The 26130-nt window shown below is 42.5% G+C and overlaps 1 protein-coding gene across 4 annotated transcripts in view; it reads left to right on the forward strand.

Moving 5' to 3' along the window:
• RAI14 (retinoic acid induced 14) overlaps positions 1-26130 on the forward strand; it is a 201860-nt gene that overhangs the window by 123013 nt on the left and 52717 nt on the right. For all 4 annotated transcript variants that reach the window (XM_049861884.1, XM_049861902.1, XM_049861892.1 and 1 more), the window contains exon 4: positions 25643-25731. In XM_049861884.1, the coding sequence (XP_049717841.1) occupies positions 25643-25731 (89 nt within the window). The remainder of the gene's footprint in view (positions 1-25642; positions 25732-26130) is intronic.

Here is a 26130-nt window from a genome sequence, read left to right on the forward strand (position 1 = left end):
ACTTACATCAGAACCAACGTAGGATAGAGTCATTGGAACAGAATCATGTCCTAAGCTGGGGAATATCAGTACTGACCCCCGCATGTTAAAACTATATATGGGGGGTATTTTAGTCTCATTCATTCTCTTCAAGTTGCAAATTACACACTGGGATTTATGTGCCTTGAATTGCTGTATTTGTTCCTAGGTATAATCAAAGATTTCACCAAAGAGCAAATAGCACCAGGATTGCAACCAGTTGGAAGGTGGGAAATGGGCTCCTTGTAATTACACCATTGTCGTGTGCCATCAAGTCAGTTCCCACTCATAGCGACCCTATAGGACCGAACAGGACTGCTCCATGGGGTTTCCCAGGCCAGTAATCTTTATGGGAGCAGATAGCCAGGTCTTTTCTCCTGTGGAGTAGCTGATCAGTTTGAACCACCGACTTTTCAGTTAGCAGCTGAGCGCTTAACCATTGTGCCACCAGGGCTCCTTTGTAATTACAGTAGTAGTATGAATTTTGCTTTATAATTTGTCATATGTGGTATTCTGCTCCTGCCCACCATTATTATATATTGCCCATCAAATATATATATATGTATGTGTGTGTGTGTGTGTGTGTATATATATATATATATATAAACCCATTGCCACTGAGTTGATTCCAACGCATAGCAACCCTATAGGACAGGGTAGAACTTCCCCATAGGGTTTCCAAGGAGCAGCTAGTGGTTTCGAACTGCTGACCTTTTGGTTAGCAGCTGAGGTTTTAACTACTGTGCCACCAGGGCTCATGTATATATAATTTTTTTATAACATGGAAAAAAAATTGGCACAGCAGCGTTTACGAAAATACCTTGGTGGGGGGAGGGAGCAGTTGGCAAACTAGCACAGAAAATGCACATTATTTGTGTAAAAATATGGTATGTATCTTTAAGTAGGCCTGGGAACACAGTGGTTATGCACTTGGCTGCTAACCAAAAGGTCTGCTAACCGAAAGGTCGGTGGTTTGAAGCTGACCAGCTGCTCCACAGGAAAAAGACCTGACAGTTTGCTTCCATAAAGATTACAGCCCCAGAAACCCCATGGGACAGTCCTCCTTGGTCTTGTGGTGGGGTCACTGTGAGTTGGGCTATACTCTGTGATGCACAACAAAACAACATGTTTACTCAGGTTGTATTGTAGAGAAATCACTGACTTTGGAGTCAGATAGACTTCTAATATGGACTACCAATATGGATGAGCTGTGTAATCCTTGAACCTCAATTTCTTCACTCTAAAATGGGGATAATATGTAACCACCAGGGTAGTGATGCATACAGAGCAAGATGCAGACGTAGGTAGTTTGCCCCAGAAGCAGGCTCTGAAACAAGGACTTAAGCACAAGCCGCTTCTATAGCCAGTGATCCCAGAAAGCCTGGAAGGGGAAGGTAACCTATTCAGAGAGTGTTATTGGGCAGGTTACTGTTACAGGAGACTGAGACTCATTGTGCTGAGGACCTCTGAGAGTCTCTTTAGGCTTAGAACAGGGGTCTGCAAACTATTTTTGTAAATAGTTTACAAAACTGCTGCCTGTTTTTGTAAATAAAGTTTTATCGGAGCACAGCCCCACCTGTTCATTTTACGTATTGTTTATGGTTGCTTTTGCACTACGAAGGCAGGGTTAGAAGGCACAACAAAGGAAGTATGGCCCACAAAGCCTAAAATATTTTCTATCTGGCCCTTTATAGAAAAGATTTTCTGACTCCAAATTTAGAGTATGTCTCAGTGTTTATCCAAGGGGTAAGGAAACTAGGGTATTTATCCCAGAGCTCCTTGTCCCTCAAAGGCTGTGGGCTGCTCCTAGCACCATATAATACCCATGGCCAAAGTCTTAAATGATCGGTAAGCTCTCGGTTTACTAAGAGAGTATGGGAGGGTTGCCAACAGCTGTAACTATTCTATGTAAAAAGTATCCAGACTACAGAAGATGCTTAATAAGTCAGTTCCCTTCTCTTCCCCACCCCCCCCACCCCTTTGGTAGTGAACATTTTTTTAAAATTGTGTTTTAGATGAAAGTCTACAGTGCAAATTAGTTTCTCATTCAAAAATGTATGCACAAATTGTTTTGTGACATTGGTTGCAATTCCCACAGTGTGTCAGCACTCTCCCCCTTTCCCTTTCTACCCCAGGTTCCCCGTGTCCATTCATCTGGGTTTCCTGTTCCGTCCTGCCTTATCGTCTTTGCTTTCAGGCAGGTGTTGCTCATTAGATCTCCTATACTTGATTGAACTGAGAACCATGTTCTTCATGTGTGTTACTGTTTGTTTTATAGGCCTGCCTAACTTTTGGCTGAAAGGTGGACTTTGGGAGTGGCTTCAGGCCTGAGTTACCAGGGTGTCCAGGAGTCTCTTCTCTTCTTATCCTAAATTATTGAGTCCCAATCCTGACAGCTTCTGCATTAGAATCACCCAGGGTACTTTTTAAAAAACAGTATTGCCCTGTCCCACTTGAGGTTCTGAACCACTTGGTCTGGAGAGAGGCCCAGGAATCATTATTTTTAAAATGTTTCATGTAGATTCAGCCAGAAAGGAGAACCATCATCTAGAATTTAGATTGATTCTAGATTGATGAATAGGTAGTAAGGATAAAAGGCAATTGTCAGGAGAAGATTGACACAGATTTTAGCAAATTTTGCCAATTAAAACCCTCTTCTCACCACCCGTTGGATGCCGTAGCACAGACACATAGCCTGTTGCTTTGGGAGCTACAAGATGGTTCACTTGAGCTAGTTGCTATACAAAGGGAAGACGGAAGCCACCTCCCCTCAGATCAGTCTGGTCCTGCATGAGCTTGACTCGTCCTCTCTGTCAAAGCCTCCAGGTTGAGCCTTCTCCCTCTCATCTTTGGTTTGTCTTTCCACCTTTGCAGAGGCTTGTCTCTCAGGTATAGGGTACAGAGCCAGAGCTGAATGGAACTCAGACTTGGTAGTCAGAACTCCCCAGAAGTAAGCAGGCTTTGGTTGTTGCCAAATCTTTTGGTAAATCAGTTGCCTCTTCAACTTAATGTAATTTTTTCTTCTTATCCCCCTTCTGCTTTAGATTGAGTTCGATGATTGAAAGGACTGTGCCTTTCTTGTTTACCACTGTAATTCTATTATCGGGCCCATTGTCTGGCCTATAGTAGATATTCAATAAATATTTGTTGTATGAGTTGATGAAAATCTTTTCCCATGATGCTATATTGGAAGTCAACACTGTGTGGGCCATGTGGCAAAGTCCCACATTCCCAAACCTATCCTAAGATTTAGGTAATACACACTTGTGTTTTGGACTGCTTTTTGTACCAGTGTACAGCCTTCTTGGCTCCCACTTCCCCCAATCCAGTCTGCGCAAGACAACCTTTTTATAGACACCTGAGAGAAAGGGAAAGAAATGTTTATGATAGTTGTGTCCAAGAAGATATTCATTAGAAAGAAGATAGAGAATTTAGGTTAGCAACTTGGTGACAGAATTGCACACAACAGTTATACAAAAATCACCACCTCCATTTTGCAGATGAGAAAGTGAAGGCATGTTTGTTACAGCATGCCCTGAATTAACTGTAGGATTAGTTCCGATACCTCCACCTGGGCACAAGGCAAACCCACTGTCATTGAGTCGGTTCCCGCTCATAGTGGCCCTATAGGACAGAGTAGGTTATCCAAGGCTGTGATCCTTACAGAAGCAGACTCCCACATCTTTCTCCTGCAGAGCAGCTGGTGGGTTCCAACTGCCAACGTTGGGCTTAACAGCCGAGCACTTAACTACTGCACCACCAGGGCTCCTTTTCTGAGAACAAGGCTCATAAATATATATATATATATATGTGTGTGTGTGTGTGTATTTGTTGCGGTTGTTTTTGTCTTTCCTGTTCTCCCAAGTACAGTTGCTGTTGGCTGCCGTCGAGTTGACACCTGACTTATGGTGACCCCATGCACAGTGGAACAAAATGCTGCCCAGTCCTCCTTCATCCCTATGGTCGGTTGAGGATCAGACCATTGTAATCCACAGGGTTTTTATTGGATGATTTTTGGAAGTAGATTACCAGGTCTTTTTTCCTAGTCTTTCGGCATCATAGCAATATCCATGCCTCCACAGATGGGTGGTGGCTGTGCGTGAGTTGAACTGGCTGAAATCAAACCCAGGTCTCCCACATGGAAGGCAAGAATTCTACCACTGAATTATATGCCCCCATTTCAAGCACAATAGAGACATTCAATTAGTATTTATGGAAGTGACTTTTCAGCATAGTTCCTGTGGGGAAAACACTCTTTTTGCTGGCAATATCTCATGGATAAATTTCTAAGGGGTGATTTAACTTGGGGTTCAGGGAGGAAAGAGGTTTCCTGACGAATGTCACAACATAGCCCTTCTCCTTTCTCAGCTTCTAATGAAAACAAAATAGAGAAATACTCAGCCTTTACTACCTAGAGAACCAGACGGGCCACAAAGGTCCAAGAATGTGGTGGCAAAGGCAGCCATCTCTTCAGACATTCTCCAGAAGCTTCCATAACCCGAGGTCAAGAACCAGATGGGTGGTTTGGTAATTCTTCGGTTCCTTCCTGGAATATTTTCCTTCAGGGAAAGATAAGAAACCTTGTCAAATTTTTCTCCCTCTAAGACTGATCAAAGAGGGGGTTAAGAAAAGTAAAAACAGTTGGATGACTGGAATTCATTTAGGAAGGAGTAAAAGAAGGGTGGCATCTTGGGTCAGAAGAGAACAAAATAAAGCAGGGCCGAGAGTTATAGCTCCAGGCTGTGTTTATGAAGTCTGGCTTGGCTTCCCCTTGCCCCATCTGTTCTCTTTCCTTGGTGGATGGGAGGAAGTGGGAGGATGTCAGGGTCTGGAACCTCTTACCGTAAGAGTCTAATTGTTTCAAGATGGTTTCCCCTATGTTTGGATGTGCATTTAATTGAAGTTATGTGTGTTTGTCTTAGGAACAACCAGACTAAATAAAATCGCCGCTGGGACTATAGTATTTGAACAAATACCACCCAGGCAAGTGTATATAGACCTAATAGACATAGACATTATCTGCATTTCATGTTGTCCACGTTTCACAAACGTGATCTTTTCGGCTTTGAAAGCAAGAACTTGTGAAAGTATTTTTAGATGACTCTTTGGATCTTGAATAAAATAGGGGAGGTAGTTCTCGAACTCTGCAAATCAGTAGGATAAAAGGGCTTCTCTGGCTGGTGACTTGTGGTGTTTTGGCTCTTCCTGTTTTTTCAGAATAGGGATGTGTTAGGTTATTTTATACCAGTAATTCAGTCTTGGAAACCCTGGAGGCGTAGGTTAAGTGCTATGGCTGCTAACCAAAGGGTCAGCAGTTCCAATCTGCCAGGCGCTCCTTGGAAACTCTATGGGGCAGTTCTACTCAGTCCTATAGGGTTGCTATGAGTCGGAATCGACTTGGCGGCACTGGGTTTGGTTTTTTGGTTTTTAATTCAGTCTTGGAAATCAAGTCACACCACCTGGTCAGGCTTCTTCAGTTCTTCTCATATTGTTGTTAGCTGACGTCAAGTTGGGCCCAACTCGTGGTGACCCCACTCACAATGGGATCTGGCCATTGTGGTTTATAGGGTTGTTAATTGGCTGATTTTTGGAAGTGGATCACCAGACCTTTCTTCCTAGTCTGTCTATATGACTACAAAATGAATTTACATAAAGACACTACATACTACATGTGTATTTGCAGCATCTTCCTTGTAAAGTCACTTTGTAAGCAAAATCACCCTATGTCTTTTCTATGACCTGCTGATATTTGACAGAGGGGTAAAGTGAATGCAATGTAGGTGTTGTACTGATTATCCACTCTGCTTTGGGCACATAGATTTTCAAAGGTAATAAACCTCCATTCATACCTTGCAAAATGCTCAAATTTAGGTGTTTCATTAATCTGCCAGTCGGGATGTACTCCCTGAGTCTAAAATATAGCAAACTCGATGGTATGTACATACAAAAAAAGCAGACTGCATGGTCCATGCCTACAAGATGCATACCATGTAGCAGAGAAGGCAAGGCCAGTGAAAGTAGTGGAGAATAAGTACTAAACTAGAACACTGACTGTAAGGACAGGGAGGGATGGGAAAATGCTGGAGTAGCTTAGACATGCTTCCTGGGTGAGGTGTGATGTGAGGTGGGCCTTGAAGAATGCATCAGTAGGACTTGAGTAGGTGCCAGGGAAAGGGACCGTTTCGGTATAGGTAACAGCATGAACAGAGGCCAGCCCAAGTTAGAAAGACAGAGACAGCATAGCTATTGTGTTCCTCCCTTCTTTAAGAGCCTATCATAACATAACAACAACAACAAAAAAAAAATCATAACAGCCACTGGTAAAGTTCAGGGCCCCAAATCAAATCACCTGGGGAGCTTTGAAAACTACTTGATCCCTCCACCTTCAGAAATTCTGATTTAATTGGTCTGGGGTACAGCCTGGGCCTCAGGTTTTTTAAACCAACTCAGGTGATTTGAAACGGTCAGTTCAAGTTGCAGACCATTGTGCTACACCCTCTGTAGTGAGGCCCCATGTTGCCAAGCCCAGAGCTTCCCAGCAGGTATGACACCATGACTGGTTTCAGATGGACTGAAGAAGGCCCCTGGAAGGGTAGGGAAGCACTAATGTCCTGACCAGCTGTAGAGGTTGGGCCGTCTCCTGCACTTGGCTTTCCTAGGTCTAGAGGGGCTACCTTTAAAATTTTTTTTTTTTTTTTAGCCAGTCTTAATTCCACAAATTCTGAATTACATAGCTCTTCTTCATGGAGTTTATATAATTCCAGCCCTCATTGATTTTCCTTATCTTTGGATTATATCAGCATAGTGCTTTATTACATATTATTTAAACTGTCCTCTCTAATTATTTAACTACCACCACTCTGTCAGCTTGTTGTGTTGTGGTAGCTTGTGTGTTGCTGTGATGCTGGAAGCTATGCCACTGGTATTTCAAATACCAGCACACCCATGGCGTACAGGTTTTAGTGCAGCTTCCAAGACTAGGAAGAAGGGCCTGGCGATCTGCTTCTGAAAATTAGCCAATGAAAACTCTATGAATCACAGTAGAATATGGTTCAATATAGTGATGGAAGATAAGCCCCCTAGCTTAGAAGGCACTCAAAGTACACAGTGGCCCCGACAATGGACTCGAGTATACTAACAATTTTGAACATTTCATTTCTGTTACAGAACGAGGCAGCATTTTGTTCTGTTACACATAAGGTCTCCATTACTCCAAGCTGACTCAATGGTAGCTAACAGCAACTGTGTATTTAATGAGCAGCCACTCTTCACTTATCAACGTGATTAGGCTCCAAAGACCAGGTCATTATGCAAAAATCGGTGTTATGCAAAAGTGGAGGATGACCACATAGATCAAAAAATGGAGGATGACTATATCATTACATAACTGCCAAATTACATCATTACGTAACTGCCAAACCACTGAGAATCATGGCCGAGCTAAGTTGACACATAATCTTAACTATCACAGCCAGTGTTAACTCTTGCCCTGCACCTTGGCTGTTGTTACTGCCAGATGTATATCGTCAATGTGCAAAATAGTCAGACAGCAGATTTTTTACTATTATAGATGTGTAATGCTGAATAACGAGATAGTTTTTAAGTGAGTGTCATTGTTAGATGCCAACAAGTCAGTTCTGACTCATAGCAGTCCTGTGTACAACAGAATGAAACACTGACCAGTCCTGTGCCATCCCTACAATAATTGTTATGCAGAGCCCATTGTTGCAGCCACTGCGTCAGTCTATCTCACTTGAGGGTTTTCTTTTTCACTGACCCTGTACTTTACCAAGCATGAGGTCCTTCTCCAGGGAGACTGGTCCCTTCCGATAACACGTCCAAAGTATACAAGATGAAGTCTCGCCATTTGTGCTTCAAATGAGCATTCTGGCTGTACCTCTAAGACAGATTTGTTCGTTCTTCTGGAAGTTCACAGTATATTCACTATTCTTCACCAACACCATAATTCAAAAGCATCAATTCTTCTTCCGTCTACCTTATTCACTGTATAGCTTTCACATCCATGTGAGGCGATTGAAAATATGTGGCTTGGGTTAGGTGTACCTTAGTCCTTGAGGTGACATCTTTGCTTTTTAACACTTTTTAAAGAGGTCTTTTGTAGCAGATTTGCCCAATGGAATGTGTCATTTGATTTCTTGACTGCTGCTTCCATGGGTCTTGATTGTGGATCCAAGTAAAATGAAATTCTTGATAACCACAACCTCTTCTCAGTTTATCATGATGTTGCTTATTGGTCCAGTTGTATTTTTGGTTTCTTTATGTTGAAGTATAATCTGTACTGAAGGCTGTGGCCTTTGATCTTCATCAGTAAGTACTTCAAGTCCTCTTCACCTTCAGCAAGCCAAGTGAGAGTATTAATTGGGTGAGGTATATACTATTTTTGGTTCAACTAGATTATAAGCCCAAAGGCAAGGCTGTCTTATGTTTTCAGTCTACCCTACAGCACTTACCCAGTGCAGGGAACACTTTAGAACACATGTCTCAAACCCTAATCCCTGCAGGTGCCTGGCAGGGAATGAAGGTGGGTGAAGCACGTGGCAGGGTGGGGCCCGTGGCAGCCTGGGGAATATTTGTCCGTCTAAATCAGCAGCCACAACCCTGCCCTGGCCAAGTGCTGTATGCTGCAATGTGGTCCCACCATTGTCAGACCTCCCAGATTCTTAGGAGAAGCTAGAAATCCAATAATTATTTGCCATCTCCCAGTTTTTAAACGTTGGCATCAAATTTTTGAAACATTTAAAAACCTTGAACAGCTGGAAGCAAATGCTACACCTGGCTGAACTGGGCCCAGAGGTTGCCAGTCTGTCTGCCTGAGCTTAGTCTCTTTTAACCAATTCCTGTTGACATGACTTCCATCACCTTGCTTTTTTCCCCTCCACACTGAAATTACCAATCCAAAATCAAGCTTTTGGATTTTGAAGAAAATACAGTGCAATGAAAACATTGGGAATTTTGGGTGAATTTTTTTCCTGGCATTTATTATAATTATAGTATGTAATACTTGAACAAAATTAAATTAAAAATAAATATTTATATAATGCTTGTGTACAAGAGTAAGATGAAAGGTAAACTTTGGTATATCGAAAATAATTCCTGGGGGTTTTAAAGGAAAATAGTGTTATATGTTAAAGCTGAACATATTACAAAATTGTGTAAGACTTGTAACCACAATAGTGGTGCAAATTGATGAGAATGGACTTGGAAATTAAGAACTGGATTAAGATATGTGTCGGATCACAGGATTTTTTAATTGAGTTTTATTAAGGCTATTTTCAAAGCTGGATTAAGTCTATGGAAAATGAACATTTTTAGACACTTAAATGGGTCCTTGTTGCTCAGGGTTAAAATGCTCTGGCTTTGCCTCTCCCCCCAGTCCTCAGTCAGTGCCCTCTGCTGCTGGCCTCACCCAGAATCCAGAGGTCAGGAGGGCGTGGCAGGCTGGGTTCCCTGTGGTACAGAGCAGAGCAGGGGAGGGTAGGGGCAGACCTGGAGCACGCACCCAGAGGGCACCACACGGGAGCAGCTCTCACCCGGAGGGCACCACACGGGAGCAGGAGGATCTCATGGTGGACAGCAACCAGACTGGCCGAGAGTTGGGAGGCCGGGTTCCCTGTGGTACAGAGCAGAGCAGGGGAGGGTGGGGGCAGACCTGGAGCACACATCCAGACAGCACCACACGGGAGCAGGAGGCTCTCACCCAGAGGGCAGCACACGGGAGCAGCTCTCACCCAGAGGGCGCCACACGGGAGCAGCTCTCACCCAGAGGGCGCCACACGGGAGCAGGAGGCTCTCACGGTGAACAGCAACAAGAAGGGCCGAGAGTTGAGGTAGCTAAAAACACCAGCACTTGCCTGTGCTTGAGAAATTTCTGCTTCTTCACCTCAGTTGCTCTTAAGTTCGTGCCTTCCAAAATGCCACTACCATACACTACCCGTCCCACCAAATCCTACGCACCATCCAAGGTCCCGTTCTCTTTCTCTTATTGAAGCTCTTTCCTCATTTCCAAAATGTCACAGCCTTTCTAAAATCATGTAAGATTTGATGGTTCGTCGTTACCCAGGTCCCTGGAGAGCACATATGGTTTGCAGTCAACTGCCAACCTAAAGGTTGAGGGTCATAGCCACCCAATGGTGCCACAGAAGAAAGTCCTGGTCATCTGCTTTTATTAAAAAAAAAAAAAAAACAAAAACCCACTGCTGTCGAGTCAGTTCCAACTCAGCTCCACCGTAGGATTTCTGAGGCTGTGATCTCTACAGGAGCAGACTGCAGCATCTTTCTCCCTCAGAGCACAGGTGGTTTCGAACCACCGACCTTTCTGTTAGCAGTTGATTGCTTTGGTGTAAAGATTACAGGCAGTTCTACTCTGTAACATATGGGGTCCATGTGAGTCAGAATCAACTTGATGGGAACAAATTTTGGATTTAGTTACCCATGTGCTTAATCTTATTGCTGTTATCAGACTCTCAGCCCTCAAGGGTTACAGCCCATTTTACCCAATTAATAACTATATTAATTACTGAGTACCTCAACACTGCTAGGGCTTCCAAATATATCATTCATTCAACACATTGTTCATTCTTTCACCATTTTTAAGACCCTTAGGTCTCTGGGGTGCAAATGGTAAATGTGCTGTGCTGCTAACCTGAAGATTAGCGGTTTGAGTCCACCTAGAGGTGCCTCGGAAAAAAGACCTAGCAATCTGCTTCTGAAAAATCAGCCTTGGAAAACCCTGGTGGAGCATAATTCTACTCTGAGACGCATGGGGTTGCAATGAGTGGGAATCAATTTGACAGAAACTGGGGGGAAAAAAAAATTCTCACTTGATGCTCTCAATCACTCTGGCATTAATGAGTCCTTTAATGAAAGAGGAAAATTCTATCAGGAATTAGCACAAATGACTCTAGGTACCAAAGTCTAGGGGTTTATCAGTGACCACAGCAGACTAATCACTGACCCTAATGCAGCTTTCATAATGCCCAAATACTGCTTCCAGATCGCTTTTATGAAACCAGACAATCCTGAAGAAAAGAGCTCATGTCAGCTTTGAGTGTGGTGTGGTTTCCTGGCTCCTGTATCCATCTTTCATCTCACGGCTCCTCCCTCTTGCCCCCAGGAGATCTGTCCCCAGGAGAAGTAACCCTGCTGATCCTTTTAGTACACTGTGAGCACTTAAAGGACAGTAATACTGTTTTTAAGGACCCCTGGTGGTACAGTGGTTAAGCACTTGGCTGCTAACCAAAAGGTCTGTGGTTCGAACCTATCAGTTGCTCAGTGGGGGCAGTCAGCTTCCATAAAGATTACAGCCTTGGAAACCCTATGGGACAGTTCTGCTTTGTCCTATAGGAAGTCGGAGTCGACTTGACGGCAATGGGTTAATACTATTTTTACAGTCCCTTCTTTTTTTTTTTAATGCCAGCCGCCGCTTATTATATACCCCTCTGAAGCATTTAGCAGAGAAAAGACAACAAATGCTTCCATTTCTCAAAATTTCTGCTATATCAGTTCCTCATAGGAGCAGTGATTAAAGTTGTTGCTGCAGCTGCTTTTGAAATGGAGGCAGTACTCCTCTGCCCGGAGTGTGGGGCATCCAGGCCCAGAGGGTTCCTCCCTGTTGGCAGGGTAGAATTCAGTTTTTCAAAGCGTTTATAACTAGAAGCGATTAGTCTTGCCCTCCTTATCCCTAGACTATAATCTGAAATGGAAGTTGAATCCTTTTAATCCTATTGTTAGGATCCTACCACTGAAATATTCTGTGTGGACTAAGCCTCATTTCAGCCCAGTGACCTCATTAGAATTTAGATGTTGCAGTAAATAAGTGCCATAGAACACGTGGTAGGCTGGGTTGGAATCATAGCCTTTCAGAGCTAGTAAAGGCTTTAGTGATCATGTAGACCAGATGAGTAAACTGAGGCGAGGGACTGAGTGCCTTTATTGCCCCATAGTATGATGGTGGCATAGTTGGGCCCAAACCAAGGACTTTGTTGTTAGTTGGGTCAAGTCGATTCCGACTGATGGAGACCGTATGTGTGCTCCGCAGGGTTTTCAAGGCTGTGACCTTTCAGAAGTAGATCACCAGGCCTGTTTTCGAGGTGCCTCTGGGTGGATTCAAACTGCCAACCTTTCAAGTTAAGCACTTGAACATAATGTTTGCACCACCCAGGGAGCTCTAAGCAAGTGACTTGTTACTGTTGAGTTGATTCTGACTCATAAACCAAGGAGTAAATCCAAAAATCAAACCCACTGCCGTCGAATCAATTCTGACTGATAACAACCCGATAGGACAGAGTAGAGCTGCTCCATAGGGTTTCCAAGGCTGTAAATCTTTATAGAAGCAGGCTGCCACATCTTTCTACCACGCAGCCACTGATGGGCTCAAACTGCCACCTTTTGGTTAACAGCCAAACGCTTTAACCACTGCATCGCCAGGGTTCCTTGAAAGGACTACTGACATTTAATTCATACTTCTTTCTACTACACCAGTGGTCCTAAAAAATTAAACTTACATCAGAATCACTTGGAGGGCTTCTTAAAACACAGAGTGCAGGACCCCACCCAAGCAATCTGGGTCAGGGCCTGAGAATTTGCATTTCTAACAAGTTCTCAGGTGATGCTGATGCTGGTCCTGGGACCACACTTTGAGGACCATTATGTTGTTGTGCGCTGTCGAGTCAATTCCGAGTCATAGCGACCCTGTATGACAGAGGAGAACTGCCCCATAGGGTACTGAACTGAACGCTAGATCTTTTCTCCTACGGAGCCATCAGGTAGGTTCAGACTGCCACCCTTTCAGTTAGCAGCTGAACCCTTAACTATTGGGCCACAAAGGCTCCTTTAGAACTGTTATATTGTACTCTGTTGGGAAGACAGTCCAGCTTATCATAACATAAAGGACATAGCCTCTCTCCCTTAAGAACTTTAAATTAGTTGGTGTAAAGTCAGTTCCAACTCATGGCTACCCCATGTATGTCAGGGCGGAACAGTGTTTTGTATGGTTTTCAGTGGCTGAGTTTTCAGAAAAGATTGCCAGTCCTTTTATCTACAAAGCCTAAGAGTATGACGTTAAATCACATTGTAGCTATGAGGCTCAGATGAATTATTCTGATGATCCAGCTGAAAGTAAAGATGAAAATCAAAGAACCTAGAAAAATAGATAGTTTATTTATTTTTTTTTTTAGGGATGTCCTTTACAAATATCTAATATTTCAAACCTTTGGTAAACTTTGAGTCACAGGCAGTCACAGATAGGATATTCACTGGTCCTTTATGTTTACTGAGTTTATACTATAAACGTTCTCCTTCCTTTTCCCACTTCCCCATGCTTCCCCATACTTCCCCATACGTCCCCGCACTGCACTTCCCAGGCCCCTCTCAGGCAGAGAGGAAGAACACAGAGGACAGGAGGGGAAGCTAGTTCTGTTCCTTCAAGTTGCATAAAGTATTTGCCAGGGTTTAGCACATGTCCAGGAGCTCCGGTGGTGCAGTGGTTAAGAGCTCAGCTCCTAGCCAAAAGCTTGGCAGTTCGAACCCACCAGCAGCTCTGCAGGAGGAAGAGGTGACAGTCTGCTTACATAAAGATTACAGCCTTGGAAACCCCCATGGGGCAGTTTTACTCTGTCCTAATTTTTTTTTATAGGGTCGCTATGAGTCAGAATTGACTCCACAGCAATGAGTTTTGTTTTTGTTTTTTTAATCACATGTCCGAATTAGAAAGACTGCCCACCTATCAAATTCACTTCATCTGGCCACCAGGAAGTTACCCTCCACCATACAGCATGGACAGTCACTCAGTTTTCTGCTGCTACTTTTCTAAAACCTAGTTCTCTTACAAAGTCTCTGTGAATACTAACCAATATATTTTAATAAATGTCAACACATTTTTTTCGTATTAAAAAAAAAGATTGCAGGCGAGGTCAGCACAACTGGACTAAACGAAAAGCAGAGAAGTTTCCGGAATAAACTGAATGCTTCAAAGGCCAGTGTAGCAGGGGTGGGGGTTTGGGGACCATGGTTTCAGGGGACATCTAAGTCAATTTCCATAATAAAATCTATTAAGAAAACATTCTGCTTCCCACCTTGGAGAGAGGTGTCTGGGGTCTTAAACGCTACAAGCGGCCATCTAAGATGCATCAACTGGTCTCAACCCACCTGGACCAAAGGATAATGAAGGAGAGCAGTGGGATGCAGACCCCAAATTCTTGTAAAAAGACCAGACTTAATGGTCTGACTGAGACTAGAAGGACCCTGGTGGTCATGGCCCTCAGACCTTCTGTTGGCCCAGGACAGGAACCATTCCCAAAGCCAACTCTTCAGACAGGGATTGGACTGGACGATGGGGTGGAGAGGGATGCTGGTGAGGAGTGAGCTTCTTGGATCGGTGGACACTTGAGACTATTGGCATCTCCTGCCTGGAGGGGAGATGAGAGGGTAGAGGGGGTTAGAAGCTGGCGAAATGGACACGAAAAGAGAGCAGAAGGAGGGAGCGGGCTGTCTCATTAGGGGGAAAGCAATTGGAAGTATGTAGCAAGGTGTATATAAGTTTTTGTGTGAGACTGACTTGATTTGTAAACTTTCACTTAAAAGCACAATAAAAATTAAAAAAAAAAAAAGATTGCCAGGTCTTTCTTCCACGGCATCTCCGGATAGACTGCAACCTCCAACCTTTCAGTTAACAGCCCAGCGTCTTAACCATCTGCACCTCCCAGGAACCCCAAGAACTTACATTACAGCCTGAGAAAGATTTAAGGTTATTCTAGTTTATGGGTGTGCCTTGCTTTAAAGGAATTCAAAATACAAACTTCAGACTATAAAACCAAATTCAAAATGAAAGATTTTGCATCGTGGTAAAAGAAAAAATCAGTTCTTGGTGTTAGAAAAATTGCAATAAACAAGACAAAGCTCCTGCCTTCATGCAGAGGGATGATAAATAGCTCTTTAATAATATATTGTCAGGTGCAATGAAGATGGCAAGGAGGGAGAAACTGACAGGGGCCACTTTGGATAAGCCTGGGAAAGGAAGCTCTTTTTGAGCAGAGGCTTTCATTCAAGAGTCCTTAATGGAGGGAGGGACAGAACCCTGTACTTTTCTGGAGAAAGGGCTCTCAACAGCAAGGCAACGCCCTGATGTGCTCAGGAAACAGCAAAAGCCCCCTGGTGAACAGGGGAGAGTGCTAGAAGGTGAGGCCAGAGAGGGAGCCAGAGTCACAAGGGGTGGGTTTTAGATTAAATCATTCTAACTTCTTAATTTCTTTGATTCGTTCAAATATGATTTAGTAGAATTATCCCCTACATCCTAGAAAGAAGTCTTGTAAAAGGAGTATAATAAAAATATAGGCAATTTTAGGTGGTTGGAATGTGAGTCCCCTGTTGCAGAGCTGAAATGTTGGGAACTCTCAAGGGATTCTGGGAATACTTGAAAGGGATTCTGGGAAAGATGTTTGTTTATCATGAAGTATTTCTGAGTCTGTTACCACAGTGACCCCTTCCATGGAAATAAAGGTTTTTCTTTTTTTTTTTTTAAAGAAATGGTGGGTATATTAGGGAGAAACAGCTCTTTGAGGCAGGGGAGGTGAGTTCAAGACCTGATCTTTTACGCATTTCCTAACTTGAGTCTCAGTGTCTTTGTGAAATGACATTGAACCAGTTTATCCCCCTGGGACCTTTACTTTTATTTCAGACACTCTGGGATTCTGGAATGTGGTTAATACTGGTAGGATTTGGTGTTCGGTTGTTTCTTTGGGTTGGCATTGGTGGCTGGCTGATTTGGGGAGTGAAAATTGACTGTATTGGCATCCCAGTTGTGGCAGCCGGCTTGCTGCATTCTTGACTTTACTCTGCCAGCTCTCTTGGTTTCAGGAGCCAGAGTGATGAAGAGACAAGAAAGCATGCGGTTTAAGTGAAGTTTTGTGTGAGTGAATATGCCTTAAAAATCGAAGTCTTCCAAACGTAGCCTGTGAGCTCCTATTTTCTTCAAATATGTGTTTCAGCTGATAATCCAGAAACCAGAATTGTGTTTGTTATTCCTCTGAAAGATAGAAAGAAATTTCCAGGCCATAACTCATAGGATTTTTTTTTTCTTTAATTGTGGTAAATAAATAGGTAGCAAAACACTTGCCATTTCGGTGATCTTCACATGTACAGTTCAGTGACATTAAATATGTTCATTATGTTGTTCCGCCAACACCATTCCCAATAGCTAATAGACTTTCAAGTGGCAACAGTTTAAGACCCATTTGGGTTAAGAGTCTTGAGAAATAGCCCAGCCTTGTCTGAAGTATTTACTTAGAGAAAGTTTGCACAACTTGCTGAGTGGTTTTGTAGGAATTGAATCCCCCATTGCAGGCTCTGTTTGCTTCAGTGCTTGGATTACATTCCCATTGATTTGAAAGCACTGGCAACGCCTACTCTGCCCTCGTGACAAGCCTGTGTTTGCTTTTTGCCAAAGGCTTCCAGTTTTTAGTTTAAGCTTTGTTTTTTAAAGAACAGTACATTGTATTATGTTAGTATAGCATTTCACAATTTGCAGAGCGATCTAACCATAGAGTTTCTCAGCAGAGTGGTGAGGGGCCAGTCGTGGAGGCAGGATGCTTAGGTTAGAATCCAGGCCACTGCTTGCTTGTTTGGGACTTTGGGCAAGTTACTGAACTTCTCTGTGCCTTAGTTTCCTCCTCCATAAAATGGGGATGATAAAAGTAACTCTCCCCCCACAGGATTGTTATGTATAATGAGTTAAAATATAAAACGTGTCTAGTACATAGTTTTTCAATGGACTATTTATGAGTCCCTGGGTGGCACAAGTAGTTTGCACTTGACTACCAACCTAAAGGATGATGATTCGAACCCACCAGCAGTACCACGGACAAAAGACTTGGCAATCTGCTTCTGTAAAGATGACAGCTAAGAAAGCCCTATGGAGCAGTTCTACTCCGTAACACATGGGGCCGTCAGTAGTCGGAATCAACTCAAAGGCAATGGGTCTGGTTTTTTGTGTGCTATTGTTATTGATGTTATTACTGTTTAATTGAAACTGAAGTTAAATACCTCAGCCATGATCACGACAACACAGCAGCAAACCCTGACCACACTTGGCCTCCCACCACTCACTCTCCCTCCTCTGCTTCCTCCACCCAGCCTTCAGTCTGCCACCCTGGCTGTCGTCGGAGGCTACTGGAAACATCAGTCAGTTCTCTTCAGGGGAAAAAAAATGAAAGCAAGAAAAGAGAGAGAGATCCACCAAACTCTTAAGCACTGAAACCTTGGAAGCTTTCCAAATGACACAAGCAAGGAAATTCCAAATATCAATAAGCAGTGAAAGGATCAAAGTAGTTTATAAAAATCTTCAGGCTGCTCTACTTGTGCCTTTTAGTTCTGTCACTGTTGAAGGGCTGCAGCTGAGCTTTATAAGCAAAGCTAAACATTCCCTATTGTAACAAAACATAAAACAGTGTAGATTCCTTTTTTTGTGGAACATGTCCATGAAATTGTTTTTAAGACTTCGGGGATTTTGTTTTCAAAAGAAATAAAGGGTGCTCGGTAAAAATGATGGGGTGAGGTTTTTAACTTGTCCTCCTTTTAAAATGGCACTTCTCAAACCTTTGTGTGCATAGGACTCACCTGGGGATCCTGTAAAAAGCCGCTTTTGAGGCAGTGGGTCTGGTGTAGGGCTTGAATTTCTAATAAATTTCCAGGAGATGCTGATGCTGCTGGTCCGTGGGCCACACTTGGAGTGGTCAAGCTTGGGCTGTTGAAGAGCTGCCAATTTAGTTACGTCAGAATCTGGATAGCCATCTCTGTACTCTTGGGTAGTGACGTGTGTCCCCGTCAGTGGACATGAGTTTAGAGAACTGGATACAAGGTTTTTATACACCTTCCAGTAGTCACCAAAGCGTCCGTTATTCTCCATGTTTTTCTCTGTGCGTTGTAGGATGTTTAATGACGTTCCTGGCCTCTGCCCACTAGATGCTAGTGGTATTGCCTTCCCAAATCAAAACCCACTGCTGTCGAGTCGATTCTAACTCATAGCGACCCTGTAGGGCAGGGTAGAACTGCCCCATAGAGTTTCCAAGGAGCGCCTGGTGGATTTGAACTGCTGACCTTTTCGTTAGCAGCTGTAGCTCTTAACCACTCCGCCACCAGGGTTTCCAGTATTGCCTTACCGGTTAACAATTTGGTTCTGATATAACTTCTGCTTAGCCTGTCTTTTCTGAATATTGAGACAATTCTTTTTATTAAAAGAAGACAAAAAGCCAGATATTATATGCTTCCATTTGTATGAAATGTCCAGATTTGGGAAATCCATAGAGACAGAAAGAAGATTAGTGGTTTCCAGGGCTGAGGGGACAGGATAATGGGGAATGACTGCTTAGGGGTTTGTGGTTTCTTTTTGGAGTGATGCAATGTTCTGGAATTAGATAGAGGTATTGGTTGCACAACTTAGTGAATATTCTGAAAATCGCTGAATCGTACGTACATTTTAAAATGGTGAATTTTAAGGTATGTGAATTATATCCCAATAAGAAAACATTTAAATTTGCTCAAGTTGTTTGCATAGCCTTTAGTTAATTTGTTTTAATAGAATCACATTTCAGCATCCTACATTTGTTTTTCATGATTTATCACAGGATTCTCCTATTTGACACTATTAATATTTTGGACTAGATGATTGTTTGTTGTGGGGGCTTTTCTGTGCATTTGTAGGGTGTTTACCAACATCCCTGGCTCCACCCACTAGTGCTGGTAGTATCTCCCTACCAGCTAGCAATGAAAAATGTCTTCACACATTGCCAGCTGTCCCCCTGGAGGACAAGATCACTCTTAGTTAACAGCCACTGGTTTATCTTTAGTCTTTCTGCTAAAAGACTAGCTCCATGAGGGCAGGAGCTTTGTTTTAGTCTCTGTTTTTCTCAGTGCTTAGAAGACTGTCCAGCATATCGATCCACTAGTGCTATAGTAGATATATAAGTGAAAGAATATATTTAGCTATAGTAACAGCAGTACGTGTAAAAATATACAGCTATAGACACATCAAAACTGTCTCATATCTGGATTGGTTCCAATGCCTTGGAATTAACACTGTCAAGAATACTGGCTCTGTTTAAGGGGCGGGGGCGTTAACCAACCTAGGGCCTTACCTTCTGCCTGCCAATCACCATCTGCAGACGTTCTTCATCTACTGGTGTGTTCTTGCAGTCAGCTTCCTAGGACATAGACCCTGAAGGGCACCATCGATGCTCTTTAATAGCCGTGTGCTGACCTGGGGCAGCATTGCTCCCCAAGCCTTACAGAACCCTATAGATGTCTGCCCACCATCCAGAGAGGGGTAGCCCCTAGCCCGGCAGTCACCCAGACTGACACCACTGAGGACACCTACGTTCGTTAGTCACTGCATAAGAAAGGAAATCTACTCATTGTCATCTGCAAATCCAGGTTCTGTCACTGACAAATGTTTTTCCACCTAACAAAACCCAACTTTCCACTGGAGTATCTAATTAAAAATTGGCTCTACTTCGGGTTCATATTCAGAGGCTAAATGTTAATGGCCTGCTGTTGCCAAATCTTGCTTTGGAGATTTTCACTCCTGTGAAAGGTGCTAGAATGTTAGCAGCTCATGCCTGAGCTTTAGACAAGACTGGTCTTCGATGATTCTTTGTAGACTGGGACTGTCTATGACTTTGTTCCCAAGTTTCCATTCCATGGAAATGCATTTAGCTGTTATTCTCTCTCCCTCTCCCTCTCCTTCTGTCTTCCTCCCTCTCCCCTCCCCTTTGCTTCCCCTTCCCTTCCATCATTTTTTAAAGCAGTGCAGTAATTTGGTTGTGATGTAACTTCTGCTAGCCTGTCTTTTCTGAACGTTGAGGTGATTTTTTTTATTAAGCAACAGATCCTAGACTCTGTGTTTTGCCTTGTGTTGGTGAGGCTATAGTAATTGGCGGCATTTTTGGGGTGTTCACCACATGCTTCACATTTTGGGAAATACTTCACACAGAGGAGCTCGTTTGTTACTCACAATAGTCCATTTTGCAGATGCGGAAACTGAGGTGCAAAGAGCTTGGTAGCTTGTCCAAGACCACACACTAATTAGTTCAAACCCAGTTAGCCTGACTCCTCTGGGCCCTTAAAGATTACATAGGTCAACTCCTTCCCCCAGTGTCTTGCTTCTCAGTATATTTCATCTGACTACATGTTTTTGTGCCTCCTCTAAGTTTTAATAAAGTTATGATGTTGAAAACTTTGCTGAATTTTTTTGAAATCATGGATATTAGGAATAAGGACCAGATTTCCTGAAGTTAAAACCTTTAAATGAGTAGATGTCTAAATTAAATATACAAAGGAGACCATGACAGTGTGATTTCCCACCTCGCCCCTCTGTCACAGGGCGCTTACTCTGCACTTGATGAATGGCTTCTTCCAGGTGTAGCAGGGGAATGAGAGAAAGAAGACACAGCTCCAGTCTTCTAGCAGCTTTCTCTCTGGGGAAAGTAAACAAATAAAATGGCCTGGTCCTTTTTTGGGTGCTTGTTTATTGTTCAAGTATAAAACCAAACTCGTGGCTGTTGAGTCGATTCTGACTCATAGTGGCTCTATAGGACAGAGTAGAACTGCCCCTTAGAGTTTCCAGGGAGCACCTAGTGGACTCGAACTACCGACCTTTAGGTTTGCATCTGTAGCACTTAACCACTACGCCACGAGGGTTTTGTTCAAGTATAAGATATATAAATTGAGCTCAGAAGTGCTATCGTAATATAAAGGAGATGCTGACAAATCATTTCTTTGTCTAATTTGTGTCTTATTCTTCCTTTGCACACCTTTCAAAAAACAAGACAAAACTAAACCAGTACACTGACCGTTTTAGTTTTACATTAGAACCGATTTAGCAAACTCAGGCTATAAACATGATGTCCCAAGTTAAGTAGTAAAATGATTTTCTAACTGTGGCAATGATACAGTATTAAGCAAAAGGCAAGTTAATCATAGTGACCAGTAGTAGGTACCAAGGTAACTATATGTCTGATGGTTGTTCTCTCTTATTTTATATTTTCTCTTTTGAAATGTAGCCAGCAGAGGAGCATCTTCTTTGACTTCTAATTCATTACCGAAGAACCCTTGCCATTCCACAGGATGTGACCACTGAACTTAAGAAAGTTTTTTGCAAACTTTAGACCACAGTTGTAGCCTGTACTTTTGTTTGTTTGCTTGCTTGTGTGTGTATCACAGTTATTGTGTATGCACTCAAACATGTATTGTGTGGGGTTTTAGTTTTTTCTTTTCCTGTGTAAAATGTTTGCAGACATGAATTTAAGTAGTAGACTTAAAAAAAATACATACACACCCACACACACATACACACACACAGTGGATGGGGTGTTGATATTCTCTTAAGACCAAATCTCATTTAAGTTGGTTGTTTTTCTTATCCTTGGAAAGGTGTGTGTGTGTGTGTGTGTGTGTTTTTAATAGACTTTATATTTTTTAAAGCAGTTTTAGGTTTACAGAAAAAATTGTGCAGAAAATACAGAAAGTTCCCATATGTCTCTTCCCTTCCCACCCCACCCCCACACAATATACACGTCATTTCTCCTATTAACAACCTGCACCCCTTTGGTACATGTGTTAAAATTGATAAACCAATTTTGATACATTATTATTAACTAAAGTCTGTAGTTTACACTGAGGAGCCCTAGTGGCTCAGTGATTAAGCGCTGGGCTGCTAAGTGAAAGGTTAGCTGTTCAAACCCACTGGCAGCTGTGTAGGAGGAAGACGTGGCAGCCTGCTTCTGTAAAGATTACAGGCTTGGAAACCCTACTCTGTCTTACAGGGTTGCTGTGAGTCAGAGGCAGCGATAAGTTGGAATCAACTCTGAAGCAACCAGTAGGGTTTACATTAACCAAAAACCAAACTGTTGCCATCAAGTCGATTCCAACTTATAACGACCCTATAGGACAGAGTATAGTTGCCCCATAGGGTTTCCAGAGGAGCGATTGGTGGATTTGAACTGCCAGCCCTTTGGTTAGCAGCCTCGCTCTTAACCACTGCACCACCAGGGATCTGCAGTTTACATTAGGGTTCACTTTTTGTGTTGTGTGGTTTTATGGGTTTTGGCGAATACTCAGTGTCTTGTATCCACCATTATAGTATCATATAGAATAGTTTTACTGCTCTGAAAGTGCCCTGTGTCCCACCTATTCTTCCCTAGCCCCCTGGCAACCATTGATCTTTTCACTGCCTCTGTAGTTTGCTTTTTCCAGAATGTGATAGAGTTGGAATCATATAGTATGTAGCTTTTGGGGCTGGGTTCTTAGCAGTATGCACTTAAGATTCCTCCATGTCTTTTTGTGGCTTGATAGCTCATTTCTTTTTATCACTGAATAATAATACTCCATTGTATGGATGTACCACAGTTTATGCTTTCACATATTGATGGACATCTTGGGTTGCTTCCAATTTTTGGCAATTATAAATAAAGCTACTGTACACACTCATGTGCAAGTTTTTATGTGGGTATAACAGTTTTACCTCATTTATGTAAATACCTAGGAGTGCAATTGCTGGATCAAATGGTAAACCTATGTTTAGCTTTGTAAGAAGCTGCCAGACTGTTCTCCAACAGAGGTATATTCTTGAGCTATTTAAACTGGTCCCTACTTTGGCTTAAGACCATATCATGAAGCTTTTTTAAAGTCACTCATCATATTCTGTATAGTTAAAGTTACTATATGGCCTACAGTGATGCGTCATTGTCAAACATGTCTGCAGTTTTAACCCCCTGTAGATAAAACATGCATTCCAGAAGGAACCAAGAAACCTCAGAGTAGAAAAAACACAGATGTCACATGGGGTTGGGGCTTAGTTACTGATGGGGCATAGGGAGAGCTTCCGGGTACTAACAGGAAATACAGAAAAGGCTTTTCGGTTTCAGACATGTTCTGCTTCTTCATTTTTATGAAGGTAAAATGGGCACGTTCCATTTGTGAAATTTTGTCAAGCTATACAATTATGATCTGTGTCGTTTTCTTTACATATGTTATAATTCAATCAAAACTTAAAGTAAGTGTGTGTGTTGTGTTCATGTGTGCTCATAAAAAAAACCCCAAAGCCAACTTGTTGTCATCCAGTCAATTCCGACTCCTAGGGACCCTATAGGGAAGAGTAGAACTGCCCCATAGGGTTTCCAAGGAGCTAATGGTGAATTCAAACTGCCGACCTTTTGGTTAGCAGCCGAGCTCTTAACCACTGCATCACCAGGGCTCCACGCGTGCTCATATGGACATACTAATCGCTAAGCCTGGCACTTTTACCGGGAGAATGGCATATGGCTAATCTCTTGTCCAGATACTTTCGATTTAGTTCTTCCTTGGTCATAGGAGATAGAAGAGTAATCAGCTTAGAAGCAAAAACGTAGACATTAAGAAAAGAAGACAAATATTAACAACTACTAAAAAATAACCAAACCCTTTGCCATCGAGTCGATTCCGACTCATAGCAGCCCTATAGAACAGAGTAGAACTGCCCCACCTGGTTTCCAAGGAGCAGCAGGTGGATTTGAACTGCCAACCTTTTGGTTAGCAGCCGTAGCTCTTAACCACTACGCCACCAGGGTTTCCGACTTATTCATAGTATATTTTAAATGAATTAATATAATGCACTTTATAAATAAAGCTTTTATAGTAATTCAGGGGCCTTTAGAATAGTAGTCCTAAAAGCAGACTTCAATAGTTGAGGCTCTTAATGGTGACTGAAAATCCTCAAGAACAATTCAGTTATGTATACAGTTACTAAGGCTGGGGCATTTTAGAAACTTTGTACCAAGATCAGTTAAAAACATAAGATTAACTGTTTAAATCTGAACTTCAAATATTATAAAACTGTTACCAAAAAAAAAAAAAAATCCCAAAACCTTTTGCTATCAAGTCGATTCCGACTCATAGCAACCCTCTAGGACGAGTAGAACTGGCCCATAGGGTTTCCGAGGAGCGGCTGGTGAGTTCAAACTGCCAGTCTTTTGGTTAGCCACAGAACGCTTAACCACTGCCTTTTGGGGAGGTTCTTTTGGTTAAGATGAATTTAATCAGGAATTCCATTTAAACACATCGCCACATTCCCAAGTCCTTCCATATGATGAGACTTTAACTATAATGTTAAAAAAAAAAAAATTTTTTTTTCCCTACAAACTAAATTTTGACTGTAAAGAGACATTAACACAAATTGCTCTGCAAATGCAGACATAGTTTGTGTGATCAGAGCCAGGTAGGCTAAAATAATTGAGTGTTAGGACCAAAAGAAATGTTAGAAATCATCTGATGCAATCCTCATACTTTACAACGGGGGAAATTTAGGCTCAGAGAGGTTACGCTAACTTCCCAAAGATACACAGCTAAGTTATGGCTGATTTGCAACCAGAACTGAAGTATCCTCATTTAATGGTCCAGGACTCTGTCTACCTTCACTGGAGCCTGGTTATTGAGAGCAGAGATAGGGGCTCAGACTAACTTGGGTTCAAACACTAGCTCTAGAATTTGGTAGTTGGGTGTGACCCTGGGCCCCAGTGCCAGATCCCAACCTATGATAAAAGAACTGTCGGGGCGTTAATTCAGAGGTCTTAGATATAAGATGCTGCATGGGAACTATCCTGAGAGACCAACTCCCTAAAACAGCTGAGGTAGGAGGAGAACTGGAAGACTTGCTAGCTTCTCTCAGCAGAAAGAAACAGAAGTGGGAGGCCTGCGTGGTGGAGACCTTCCCAAGGTTTTCAGTCACTGCAGCCCCTGGGCCTGAATGCCCAGTGGAATTGTGCTTTCCTTCTGCCTGGAGGAGTCCCTTCCCCCCGGACCTGCAGGGGTGATTTGTGTGGCCTTTGGATGTTATCCCTTCTTTTAATGACCAATCTAAACATGCTGAGCATGGCTTGTTCTCCCAAGTCTCATTAAATCCTGGGGCCTAATCGTGGGCTTTATTTAATGGTGTTTGCAACTAACCAGCTGTAGACATCAGCCATCTAACGGAGACAGTAACAGGACTAACCTCAAAGGGCTGTTATGAGGATGAAAGGAGAGTGAATAGAAAAGCATATAGGAAGATGCTTGACATACATTGACACTCAACACATGTTGTGTGCAACTATTCAGCTACAGCGCAAGATGGATTTGGTGTTGATGTTGTCTGAGAACTTTGACCACTGCCTGAATTAGACATGTCTCTGTTTATTGAGCCTACTTCTTAAAAATAATGGCTTTGGTAAAACTGCTAGATAGCCAGAAAAAAAAAGTTATTAAAGTATTTATCATTTAGGAATTGAATCTATTTGGGACTCTCGAACTGTCGATGTTTCATAGAGACAAATTGGTAGTTGAGTCTTTCTGCTTCTTTCAAGTCTGGTCTTTAGGTCAGAAAACCTAAGATCACGTTTGTGCTCCGTCACGTAATAAGAAGTGTCAATGAATAAATGATTGGACTCCTCTTTAAAATTACACTGATGGTAATACCTACTCATTGGGTGGTGGTGTAGCACAAGGGGGAGAAATTGTGCATAAAGAAGAGGCCAAAAACAGGGCAGAGGTGAACTCTAGAGCGTGGAAATCTTAAGGTGATTGTGTTTCTCTCTCTTCTCAGCTTTCATCTTGCTGCTGCAAAGGGACACGTGGAATGCCTCAGGGTCATGGTTACACATGGTGTGGATGTGACAGCCCAAGACACTGCCGGTATGTGGTTTTTATCTCCTAAGTCAACAAGCCAGCGTGAGATTAGGTATCACAAAGGTGCTACATATTCATTGTGGAAAGTTTAGAAACTATAGCAAGCCAAAGGAAAAAAATGGAATCCCTTCTAAGACTAGTCTCTGGTGTAGTTTCATGCATTTGCCTGTGTCTTTACAAGAGTGTTTTCATTTTTTTTTTTAGCAAACTGAGGACTATATATACCTCTCATCCTCCATTTTGTTTTATTTTCTAAGATCATATGTATGGGCCAAGCAATATTCTCTAGTTTTTTTTTTTTTGTTGGGAGTTTTTTGATTACCGTTTCAATCTCTTTTTTTGTTATGGGTCTATTTAGTTGTTCTACTTCTGAATGTGTTAGTTTAGGTAGGTAGTGTTTTTCCA

Source organism: Elephas maximus, chromosome 2 (genome assembly GCF_024166365.1).
Source record: "Elephas maximus indicus isolate mEleMax1 chromosome 2, mEleMax1 primary haplotype, whole genome shotgun sequence".
Lineage (NCBI taxonomy): Eukaryota > Metazoa > Chordata > Mammalia > Proboscidea > Elephantidae > Elephas > Elephas maximus.